The sequence below is a fragment of the Aotus nancymaae genome, unplaced genomic scaffold (assembly GCF_030222135.1).
Source record: "Aotus nancymaae isolate 86718 unplaced genomic scaffold, 86718_ANA_hifiasm-v0.15.2.pri h1tg000049l, whole genome shotgun sequence".
NCBI classification, from domain to species: Eukaryota; Metazoa; Chordata; class Mammalia; order Primates; family Aotidae; genus Aotus; species Aotus nancymaae.
In genome coordinates, this window is record NW_026988463.1 from 20,650,560 (window position 1) to 20,663,296 (window position 12,737).

At 43.8% G+C, this 12,737-nt stretch overlaps 1 protein-coding gene across 3 annotated transcripts in view; it reads left to right on the forward strand.

Moving 5' to 3' along the window:
• The window catches only part of OTOA (otoancorin), a 97,059-nt gene that overhangs the window by 24,373 nt on the left and 59,949 nt on the right, over positions 1-12,737 (forward strand). For all 3 annotated transcript variants that reach the window (XR_010337373.1, XM_064362566.1, XM_021672299.2), the window contains 3 exons: positions 1,128-1,363; positions 4,934-5,037; positions 10,067-10,167. Coding sequence is in view for 2 of the 3 variants with exons in the window: in XM_064362566.1 (XP_064218636.1) it covers positions 1,128-1,363; positions 4,934-5,037; positions 10,067-10,167 (441 nt within the window). In the remaining variant the exon portion in view is untranslated. The remainder of the gene's footprint in view (positions 1-1,127; positions 1,364-4,933; positions 5,038-10,066; positions 10,168-12,737) is intronic.

The window sequence follows — 12,737 nt, forward strand, 5'->3', positions numbered from 1 at the left end:
GCTTTTTTTTTTTTTCTTAGAGACAGAGACTTGCTCTGTCATCCAGGCTAGAGTGCAGTGGTGTAATTATAGCTCACTGTAGCCTTGATCTCCTGAGCTCAAGTGATGCTCACACCTCAGCCTCTCAAGCAGCTAGGACTACAGGTGTGCACCAGCACACCCAACTAATTAAAAATAATTATTTTTTAGGGGTGGGGTCTCCCTATGTTTCCCAGGCTGGTCTCAAACTCCTGGGCTCAAGTGATCCACCTGCTTTGGCCTCCTGATGTGCTGAGATTACAGATGTGAACCACTGTGCCAGGCCGATCAGTCCTTTTTAAAAGCTCCCCAGGTGGGCTAGGCATGGTGGCTCTTACATGTAACCCTAGCACTTTGGGAGTTTGTGGGCAGATTGCTTGAGCCCAGGAGTTTGAGACCAGCCTGGGCAACATGGCAAAACTCCATCTCTACAAAATTAACTGAGTGTGGTGTCATGTGCCTGTAGTTCCAGCTACTCAGGAGTCTGAGGTGGGAGGATCGCTCAAGCCCAGGAAGTTGAAGCTGCAGGGAATGAAAATCATACCACTGCACTGCAGCCTGGGTGACAGAGAGAGACCCTGTCTCAAAAATAAAATAAAAATTTAAAAAAGCTTCCCAGGTGATTCTGATGTGCAGCCAGAGGTGAGAACCACCAGCTTGGAGGAGAGACACCTGAGTCCCTTTAATGCATCAGAGAATTTGGCTCAAGATTCCCTGGGAGCACATAAGGGAGGAAAATCTGATTTGAAGTAGGAAGTTGGAGGGATCAGAGAAGACTTCACCAAGGAGACGGCAATGGATCCCAGCCTTAAAGGTTGAGCTAGATTTCACCAGGAAAAGGAGAGATGCAGAATTCCAGGTAGACAAGGGCCTGAGGTGTGATTGGCAGGTGTATCTGGTGAGTGGGAAGGCTCCTGAGCGAGTGGAGCAGGTAAAGGCCTTGACTTTGTTTTGCAGGGGATGGAAAGTTCTAGAAGTTTCAACATAGCAGCATGGTGTTAAACAGCGATCCTGACTTTCCCCACTGTTGCAATGTGTGGTCCCTCCCAGGGCTTCCAAATCAAGAGCCAGCTCTCTCAAGGTGACCCTGGCTTCTCTCATTGCTTTAGGACCTGAAAGACATCATTGTCAACTTAGGAGAGATTCGAGACCGAGCCTTGCAGAGTCCTGGCATGAACCGCAGCCTGTTTCTCATCACATTGGAGAGGTGTTTCCAGGTGCTGAACTCCCTGGAGTGTGTGGAGATCCTGGGCAAGCTGCTGAGGGGGTCTTCAGGCAGCTTTCTCCAGCCGGACATCACAGAGCGGCTCCCTCAGGACCTGTGCAAGGATGCCTTTACGAACCTGTGAGTGGTTCTTCCCACTTTCTTCTTCTCCTTCTTCTCTTTCTTTTCTTTCTTCTTCCTCCTCCCCCTCCCCCTCCCCTCCCCCTCCCCTCCCCCTTCCCCTCCCTTTCCTCCTCCTCCTCCTTTTAAATGGAATTTCACTCTGTCACGCAGGCTGGAGTGCAGCGGCACAATCTGGGCTCACTGCAACCTTTGCCTCCCAGGTTCATGTGATTCTCCTGCCTCAATTCCAAGTAGCTGGGACTATAGGCATGTCCACCACACCTGACTTATTTTTGTATTTTTTAGAGATAGAGTTTCACCATGTTGGTCAGGCGGGTCTCAAACTCCTGATCTCAAATGATCCACCTGCCTTGCTTCCCAAAGTGCCGGGATTACAGGCATAAGCCATTGCACCTGGCCACCCCCACCTTCTTAACTCATCACACTATCCTTCAGGGGCTGTTGTGAGAATTCAAAGAGGTATCACCTGGCAGCAAGGAGAAGACAGGTGGGGAGAGGTTGATATGCATGTTTTGGAGCAAAAGCTTAAAATCTGTAGATTTGGATTACACCCAGCCCAACTCATGCCTGGGATTACTCACGCCTGTAATCCCAGCACTTTGGGAGGCAGAGGTGGGTGGATCATGAGGTCAGCAGTTTGAGACCAGACTGGCCAACATGGCAAAACCACATCTCTACTAAAAATGCAAAAATTAGCCAGGCATGGTGGTGCACACCTGTAATCCCAGCTACTGGGAAGGCTGAGGCAGGAGAATCACTTGAACCCGGGAGGTGGAGGTTGCAGTGAGCTGAGATCATGCCACTGCACTCCAGCCTGGGCGACAGAGTGAGACTCCATCTCAAAACCAAACCAAACTAAACAATCTGTAGAGTTGAGAGAGAATTTGATTAAAAAAGTGTCCCTCAAATTTCAGTCACTCTGCTACATCTTCACAATTTTTGCCATAACTCTACACTGCCTGTACTACTATTTTCTTCATGTTTTTATTCATAGTAACGAATTATTTTTACTTACAAATATTTACTTTAAGAGTAAATTTGGTATCATTGCTATAAATGAGAAACCAGTGCCCTTTGTCTTAAGTAAAAGTCATCATAAAAATAAATACAGTGGAACTGGACACAGTGGCTCACTACTGTAATCCCAACACTTTGGGAGGCCGAGGCAGGCAGATCACTTGAGGTCAGGAGCTCGAGATCAGCCTGGCTAACATGGTGAAACTCCATCTCTACTAAAAATACAAAAATTAGCCACGTGTGGTGGTGGGTGCCTGTAATTCCAGTTACTCGAGAGGCAAGAGAATCGCTTGAACCTGGGAGGTGGAAGTTGCAGTGAGCCAGGATCGCACCACTGCACTCCAGCCTAAGTGACAGGGTGAGACTCTGTCTTGAAAAAAAAAAAAAAGATAAATAAATACAGTGGAAAAGAAAGTGTCACTAAGTCCTAGCTAGATATGTTTCTTGCTTAAGTGTGTTAATCAGATTGGGCTGCTATAACAAAAATATCATAGATTGGGCAGTTAATAAAAAACAGCATTTATTTCTCATGGTTCTGAAGGGTGGGAAGTCCAAGATCAAGGTGCTGACAGACTTGGTGTCAGGTGAGGCTCGCTTTCTGGTTTATAGGTGGCAGCTTCTGGCTGTGTCCTCACATGGTGGAAGGGGTGATTGAGCCCTCTGAGATCTCTTTTATAAGGGCACTAATCCCATTCATGAGGTATCCAGCCTCACGACCTAATCATCTCTCAAAACTTCACCTCTTAATACTGTCATGTTGGGACTTAGGGTTTCAACACAGGAAATTCAGGGAAATGCAAATGTTCAGTCCACAGCACCAAGGCTCTGAACCTGGGTCTTGTTCTCTTGATTTAAAAAAAATCTGAGTGTGTTTTAAAGACTCACTGGCACTAAACTGAGACATACTTCTTGAGGGACAGCAGAAGGAGTGACAGGGCACTGAAAAAGGAGTATTTTTCTCCTTTTGAGATGCCATGCCAGCTTATATTGGTTACACCTAGCCCTGCATGAAATTGCGCTTTGATGTAAACTGAATTAGAGGATTGTGTCTAGGACTTCAAGAGCCCTAGGCATTGCAACCACTGCCAACTCCTTCCTTTTACTAATTGTAGCACTGTATGGCTATAAAACAGTCTTTCTAAATCTAAAAATGATTTAGAAGAAGGAAAAGACCAATATGATGATAACAATGTGGAAGATTCCTTTTATCTTTTGCAGTCAAAGAACAGTAGGGGAAACCAATAGTATACTGACCTCGTCTTTTCTCTAGGTTGTCAGTTTTTTCACTAAGACACATACTCATGAAACCCTTTTGCTCTGCAGGCTATTACACTATTCCTTTTAAATTCAGTGTCTTCTCCCTCCTTTATTCATTCAGGTTGTGGAAGAGAACAGCATTGGTGGAGAGAGTTTATTGGTTACTACTGCTCATTTGAGAGAGCAGTAAACCTAAGAGGCAGAAAAACCCATTCAAACTGGCTTCAAGCGAAAAGGGAATTATTGGAACATGTAATTGAATAGTTTTACGTGTAGGGCTGACTTCAGACACAGCTGGATCCAGAGACTCAAATAATGCCATCAGGAACATCTTTGGCTCTTTCTTATGTGCTGAAAACCATTGAATTGTGTAGTTTAAATGGGTGAATTGTAGGGTGTATGAATTATCTCAACAGAGCTGTCCCCCACTTCCCCAAGAAAGGACCAAGAGGTGAGGAAGTGGTGACAATATGTGTAGAATATTCTTTGGAAGGTGTTTAGCTGTGAAGGGGAAGAGGAAAATGGGAAAATAGCTGCATATAGCTAAGGAGTGGGGGGGAGCATTATTTTTACGTTCTGTGGTACATGTGCAGAATGTGCAGGTTTGTTACATAGGTAAATGTGTGCCATGGTGGTTTGCTGCACCTATCAACCCATTAACTAGATATTAAGCCCAGTATGCATCAGCTATTTTTCCTAAGGCTCTCCCTTTCCCCATCCCACCCCAAAACAGGCCCCAGTGTGTGTTGTTCCCCTCCCTGTGTCCATGTGATCTTGTTGTTCAGCTCCCACTTATAAATGAGAATGTGGGGTGTTTCATTTTCTGTTCCTGAATTAGTTTGCTGTGGATAATGGCTTCCAGCTCCATTCATGTCCCTGGAAAGGACATGATCTTGTTCCTTTTTATGGCTGCATAGTATTCTATAGTGGTATACATACCATATTTTCTTTATCCAGTTTATCATTGATGGGCATTTGGGTTGATTCCATGTCTTTGCTATTGTGAATAGTGCTTCAATGGACATGCATGTGCATTTATCTTTGTAACAGAATGATTTATGTTTTTGGGGTATATACCCAGTAATGGGATTGCTGGGTCAAATGGTATTTCTAGTTCTAGATCTTTGAGGAATTGCCACACTGTCTTCCACAATGGTTGAACTAATTTACATTCAGGAGAAGGGTTTTAACATAAGACAGCTTTGGGTCACACTTGCTGTTATGACTCCTTCCCTCTTTAAAGCGGCCCCTACCTGCTTGTTATTAATCGATGCCTGTGTTTGTGTTATTTAGATCTGCAGTGTTCAAAGATCTCTACGACCAAACCTCGGCTCATTCCCAGAGAGCTCTCTATTCCTGGATGACTGGGATATTGCAGACATCCTCCAATGCCGCTGGTGAGCCTGTACTTTGAGGTGGGGTCACTTTTTGGGGGAAGAATATCTTCAAAAGAGGTGCTTCATCTCCGAAAACATGGATTTGATGTTGATCTCTTATAAGTTTTATCACCTCCCACTACTTCGAAAAACAGTTTGATGTGGCTTATGGAATAAAACACACCCTATTTTGTCAATGCAATTTGCACATGTTGAAGCCTCAAATAATAATGTGTCTGTATTTTACAATGAATGCTGTGTCTGAATTTTTTAGGGAAACATAAATAATGATGGTAACTTAGATTCAATGTGTACCTTGAGTAGGGTTACAAGTTCAAATCTGTATAAAAAATCTATATTAAAATGAGGGAAGAGGCTGGGTGCGGTGGCTCACGCTTGTAATCCCAGCACTTTGGGAGGCTTGCAGATCACTTGAGGTCAGGAGTTCAAGACCAGCCTGACCAACATGGTGAAACCCTGTCTCTACTAAAAATACAAAAATTATCTGGGTATGCTGGCGGGCGCCAACTACTCAGGAGGATGAGGCAGGAGAATCACTTCAACCTGGAAGGCGGAGATTGCAGTGAGAGATTGCACCACTGCACTCCAGCCTGGGCGACAGAGTGAGACTCTGTCTCAAATAAAGAAAAAGAGAGAGAGGGAGAGACAGAGAGAGAGAAGAGAGGATTTTGTTAGGATATCTAGGCAATGAAGCACAGAAATTTAACTCTGAGTGTCCTGGCAACCAAAGCGGAAATAGGTCAGGATTTATTTATGTGATGGATGTTGATTAAAAGCCTCTTTGTGTCCTAGAGCAGTCAAATTCCTAGAGAAAAATTAGAATGGTGGTAGACATTTGATTTTGCAAGGTGCAAAAAATTCTGGATATGGCTGGTGGTGATGGTTGTACTATAATGTGAATGTGAATGTACTTACTACCATTCAACAGTACACTTAATAATGGGGCTGGGCAGGCCAGGTGCAGTGGCTCATGCTTGTAATCCCAGTACTTTGGGAGGCTGAGGAAGGTGAATCACCTGAGATCAGGAGTTTGAGAACAGCCTGGCCAACATGGTGAAACCCCATCTCTACTAAAAATATAAAAAATTAGCCTGACATGGTGGCAGGCACCTGTAATCCTAGCTACTTGGGAGGCTGAGACAGGAGAATCACTTGAACGTGGGAGGCAGAGGTTGCAGTGAACCAAGATTGCACAATTGCAATGCAGCCTGGGTGACAGAGCGAGATTCTGTCTCAAAGAAAAAAGAAAAAAGAAAATTGGGGCTGGGTGCAGTGGCTCACACCTGTAATCCCAGCATTTTGGGAGGCTAAGACGTGCGCATCACTTGAGGTCAGGAGTTTGAGACCAGCCTGGCCAACATGGCAAAACTCTGTCTCTACCAAAAAAGTACAATAATAATAATAATAATAGCCAAGTGTAGTGGTTTGTGCTTGTGGTCCCAGCTACTCAGGAGGCTGAGGCAGAAGAATCGTTTGAACCCAGGAGGCAGAGGTTGCAGTGAGTCGCGATTGTGTCACTGCACTCCAGCCTGAGTAATGGAGTGAGACACTGTCTCAAAAAAAAAAACCAAAAAAAAGTTAAGATGGTAAATTTTATGTTATGTGTATTTTATCACAATTGAAAAAAAAAACCAGAAAAGAATGGCTATAGAGATTAACAATACAAACAATTTCTCAGATAGCTTCAACTTGTTAAACATTTAATGTCAGTAATGTAAGCAGAATAAACTTTTAAACACTTTCAAAAAGCTCGTTATGTATCAATAGCTGAGCATAGAGAAGGAAACAAAACAAAATCTCTGCTCTCATAGCCCTACTATTTTATTGTGGGAGGATTGGTGGAGAAAAATTTTTTAAATATGTAAGTAAATAGAGAGAGAGAGAGAGTTAACTTAGAAACTTAGATACTGCTGGCTGCTATGAAGAAAATAAAATAGTTTGTTGAGACGGAATCTCACTCTGTCACCCAGGCTGGAGTACAATGGCACAGTCTCTGCTTACTGCAACCTATGCCTCATGGGTTCAAGTGATTCTCTTGTCTCAGCCCCGGAATAGCTGAGATTACAGGTGCCTGCCACCATGCCCAGCTAATTTTTGTATTTTTAGTAGAGTCATGTTTCCTCCATGGTGGCCAGGCTTGGGCAACATAGCAAGACCCCATCTCTTAAAAAAATAAAAAAAAATTAGCCGGGTATGCTGGTACATGCCTGTAGTCCTAGCTACTCTAGAGGCTGAGGCAGGAGGATCTCTTGAACCCAGGAGTTTGAGGCAGCGGTGAGCTGTGAGGTGCCACTGCACTCCAGTCTGGGTGACAGAGTGAGACCTTGTCTCTAAAAAAAACCTCAAAATAATAAATGGAAATCCATTTTTGGCTCATGGGCTGTATAAAAACAGGTGGCAGGCTGAGTTTGCCCCATAGACTGTAGTTTGCCAACCCTTAGACTAAGGAATCAGGGAAGACCTCTAAAGTGGGTGAGATTAGAATCAAGACCAAAATGAGGAGAGGGAACCAGTCATGTAAGGCTCTGGAGAAAGGGCATCCCAGGGAGAGATCCCAGGAAATACAAAGGACCTGAGATGGGAATGAGCTCAGTGTGGGCAAAACATAAGGAAAGCAGATGGGGCTGGAGGATGGGGAATGCCAATCAGTCCTTTTCCTGGAATTTAGCTCTGAGATTTGTGCATAATGAACATTAAACAACATCATAATCAAAGTCTCAAATGCATAGTAGAATTCCCTCTGCTTGGTGCATAATTATGGCCTCCAGGAATCGGAGTCTCACACTGTGTAACTGTGAGAAAGCCGCTCAACCTTCAGACTTCTCTGTCTATATTGCCAGAGTTTAATTAGGCACAGACTTTCCTTCTAAAATTCCTGTATGGTTTGCTTCATTATTAAACTACAGCGAGTTGAAATTAATTCTGTTTGGATCTTAAAAAAAATTTTTTTTTTCATGAAGGCCCTTGAGGGAACTGGAAATACTTTGGCTGTTAAAAATATCCCAACCTTGCTGGCCAGGTTTGGTGGCTTATACCTGTAATCTTAGCACTTTGGGAGGCTGAGGAAGGAGGATTTCTTGAGGCCAGGAGTTCAAAGCCAGCCTGGGCAATGTAGTGAGACCCCTCTCTCTACAAAAAAAATTAAAAGATTAGCCTGATGTGATGGTGCATGCCTGTAGTCCTAGCTACTAGGGAGGCTGAGGCAGGAGTTCGAGGCTGCAGTGAGCTGTGATCATGCCACTGCACTCCAGCCTGGACAACAGAGGAAAAAATAATCCCAAGCTTGGGGATCATTGATCTGTGGAAATACAGTTCATGCTTAGTAATTAGTTAAAAAATCTACAACTAGCTTGGTTCTTTGTGAATGTGTGGTTCTAGCCCCAAAATTTTCTAGCCCTCTGTATAGGCAAGGCAAATGTCCAGGGTCCCCATCTGAAGGATCGTAGGAGTATGCCTGTGTCACCTCAACATCTTTGATTCCTGGTTTGGGGGAGGTGCTCCGTATGTTTTTGTGAATCAGTCCATACACAGGTTGATTTCTCCATCTCATTTGGGCATCTGTCATTGCCCACGGCTTCTGCAAATAGCTCTTGGTGTTAAAGTCACTGCATCCTGTAAATGCTCCCCACTTCTTTCATTTTCCCCAAATGCCTCCCATACAATGTTGTTGTGTGTAAATGTCTTTTCCTAAAGAACTAGGGAGCATTGGCAGCTACTTCCAGCTCAGTGAAACTTGAGGTCTGATCCTAGACTTAATGGTTGCTTTTTTTTTTTTTTTTTTTTTTTGAGATGGCGTTTCCCTCATATTGCCTAAGCTGGAGTGCAATGGTGCCATCTCAGCTCACTGCAACCTCCGCCTCCCAGGCACAAGTGATTCTCCTGCCTCAGCCTCCCAAGTAGCTGGGATTACAGGCACGTGCCACCATGCCTAGCTATAATTTTTGTATTTTTAGTAGAGATGGGGTTTCACCATCTTGGCCAGGCTGGTCTTGAACTTCTGACCTTGTGACCCACCTGCCTCAGCCTCCCAAAGTTCTGGGATTACAGGCATGAGCCACCGTGCCCTGCCTAGACTTGATGGTTTTTAAAGTCCCACTGACATCTCAGTGATGGGGAAATTCAAAGGCCAGAACAAGTTGTCAGAGAGAGTCCTCTGGGAATTCAGTGGAGGGAGAAAGTACTTCTCATGAAGGAGACAAGAGAAGGCTTTAAAGGAGAGAAAAATTTGAGCTTGATTTTAAAGTAGGATTTGGATGCAGAATGGTTAAGGAAAAGCATTGTAGGTGGTAAAAAGATGCCACCTGGCTGTGTGTGGTGGCTCACACCTGTAATCCCAGCACTTGGGGAAGTGGAGGTAGGCAGATCACCTGAGGTCAGGAGTTTGAGACCAGCATGGTGAAACCCTATCTCTACTACAACTACAAAAATTAGGTGGGTGTGGTGGCTGGTGCCTGTAATCCCAGCTATGTAGGATACTGAGGCAGGAGAATGGCTTGAACCTTGGAGGCAGAGGTTGCAGTGAGCCAAGATCACACCACTGCATTCCAGCCTGGGCAACAGACTGAGATTCCATCTCAAAAAAATCTCAAAAAACAAAGTAAACAAAGAATTAATGAATGCAAGAAGGAGGTCCTGACAGCAAAGATGCTGTTGACTATCACATACCAGTGCAAAGGCATTTATTTATTTATTTATTTGAGACAGAGTCTTGCACTATTGCACAGCCTGGAGTGCAGTGGCATGATCTTGGCTCACTGCAACCTCTGCCTCTCAGGTTCAAGCCATTCTCCTGCCACAGACCCCCAAGTAGCTGGGACTACAGGTGTGCACCACTACGCCCAGCTAATATTTTGTATTTTTAGTAGAGATGGGGTTTCAACATGTTGGCCAGAATGGTCTGGATCTCTTGACCTTGTGATCCTCCTGCCTCGGCCTCCCAAAGTGCTCGGATTACAGGTGTGAGCCACCGCACCTGGCTGGCTTTGATTTACTTAATTTACTCATTTATTCATTTCTTTATTTTTTGTAGATGACTCTGTTTCATGGGTCAGTGCAGAAAACTTATGGATTTTGGGCAGATACATGGTTCACCTATCATTTGAAGAAATTATGAAAATTAGTCCTATAGAAGTAAGTTGGAAATGTACATTTATACGTTACCATTACTAATACACTTTGGGTAAGGTGTATTCTCAACCTCTAATGCTCATCCAGCCAGTCAAGGTGCCTTGGAAATTGTATACCCTCCTCAGCCCAATAGAGCTTGGGCCTCTAAAGAAAACTATTGGGACAAAGTTTCAAGTGGGCAGTCATGGGATTGTGTTTTAGTATGGAAGGGCTAAGAAAAGAAAAAGAATTGTGTACAACTAAGATCACATCTCTGATGTGCGCAAACATGATTTAAAGGAATTGTTGGCTATGAACCAAAAATCATTTAAGGGTGTTTTTGTACTCAAGAAAAGCCAAGGACAAAAGATATCAAGTTTCCAGTCCTTGGAAGCATGAACTCAAAGCAAAAACAACATGGATTAATAGCTACTTCTATATATAGCTACTTCTGTTAATAGCTGTTTGAGCATGAACAATGGTTAGATTTTAATTCTAGAGTTTACAGTGGAGAAATGTACACGTTCTAAGGTTACTAAACTCACCAGTTAACCTGTCCCTCTCCTTTTGATGTTGACCCAATGATACTAAAATCCCTTGGGCATCATGATTCTTGAATGGGGTCTCCAAAGAATGCTGCCAACACAAAGGGACTCATAAAGAGACTGTGGGCCTTGCCTCCAATTTTTTCTTTTTTTATATAAATCATATGTGCTCTGACACTTCTGTCCAATGAGAGAAGTGTTTGCATCAAATGACTGGCTTGTTCAAGGACCCATTGACTCAGCAATGTCTGCTTATTATGAAACCAGAGGCAGAACAAGATTTCTCTTTTTTACCTAGGGGGCTGGGAGTATTTCAAGTGTCTTCCGATTTTTATAACCAGCAGTCCTAGAATTAACCCCCCACTCCACTGTCATTTACTTTCTCAATGTTGAGTTGCTTTGAGTAGGTAGCAGCTTAAATTCTTAGAAAGCTGGACCCCAAGAAGAAATTTCTAAGATCAAGCACCCATTGGCAACTTTTCATTCTCTAAATGTAGAGAAGGGAGAAGTCAAGAGTAACACTGTTAAAAGGTAATTTTATTTATTTGTTTGTTTATTTATTTTTGAGACGAAATCTCACTCTGTTGCTCAGGCTGGAGTTCAGTGGCGTGATCTTGGCTCACTGCAACCTCTGCCTCCTGGGTTCAAGTGATTCTCCTGCTTCAGCCTTCTGAGTAGCTGGGATTATAGGTGTGTGCCACAATGCCAGTCTGATTTTTGTATTTTTAGTAGAGATAGGGTTTCACCATGTTGGTCAGGTTGTCTCAAACTCCTGACCTCATGATCTTCCTGCCTGAGCCTCCCAAAGTGCTAGGATTACAGGTGTGAGCCACCTTGCCCAGCCTAAAAAGGAATTTTATATGGACAAAGAGTACAATCCACAAAGTAGAGACAACTTTATGAGCGCCTTTGAGCACTGCATAATAGTGCATCAAAATACAGAATGTTCCCGGTGCCGTGACCCATGCCTGTAATCCCAGCACTTTGGGAGGCCAAGGAGGGAGGACTGCTTGAGCCCAGAAGTTCAAGACCAGCCTGAGCAACATAGTGAAACCTCACCTCTACCAAAAATTTAAAAATTAGCCAGGTGTGGTGGTGTGTGCCTATAGCCCAGCTACTTGGGAAGCTGAGGTGAGAGGATCACTGGAGCCCAGGAGGTTGAGGCTGCAGTGAGCCATGATCGTACCACTGCAACCCAGCCTGGGTAATAGAGTGCGACTGTGTCTTGGCTGGGCTCAGTGGCTCGTGCCTGTAATCCCAGCACTTTGGGAGGCCGAGGCAGGTGGATCACGTGAGGTCAGGTGTTTGAGACTAACATGGTGAAACACTATCTTTACTAACAATACAAAAATTAGCAGGGCATGGTGGCACATGCCTGTAATTCCACCTGCTCGGGAGGCTGTGGCGGGAATATCACTTGAACCTGGGAGACTGAGGTTGCAGTGAGCTGAGATTGTACCACTGCACTCCAGCCTGGGTGACAGAGTGGGAATCCATCTCAATAAAAAAAAAAAAAAAAGGAATGAGACTGTCTCAAAAAGATTATATACATAATGTGTAATCTGCTAGAAATACAAGGGAAAATAGATATGAGTCCTATAGTAGTAGAAGACTTGCACATGGCACCCTTGGACATGTGGAGGAAAGAGAATGTCGGGAATCTGAATAGTATATTTAATAAGTTGAGTATATATGCACCAAACTTTGTGTCTTACAAAGAGATTGCCCAAGGGCCATTTATAAACTCATTTATCTATTTAAAAAAGTTCTGATTCTTCAAAGCAGAAAGTTTGTGGACCACATTCTCTGACCTCAATATAACAAATCTAGAAATAAATGTGCAAAGATTAGCTTTTAAAAAGCCCAATTTCTCAGATGTTAAAAAATAATACTTTTCTAAAGAACCGTTAGGTTGAGAAGAAAACCAAAGTAGCAGTTATAGACCACTAAGAAATCAATGACAATGAGGCTGGGTGCGGTGGCTCACACCTGTAATCCCAGCACTTTGGGAGGCCGAGGTGGGTGGGTCAGTTGATGTCAGGAGTTCAA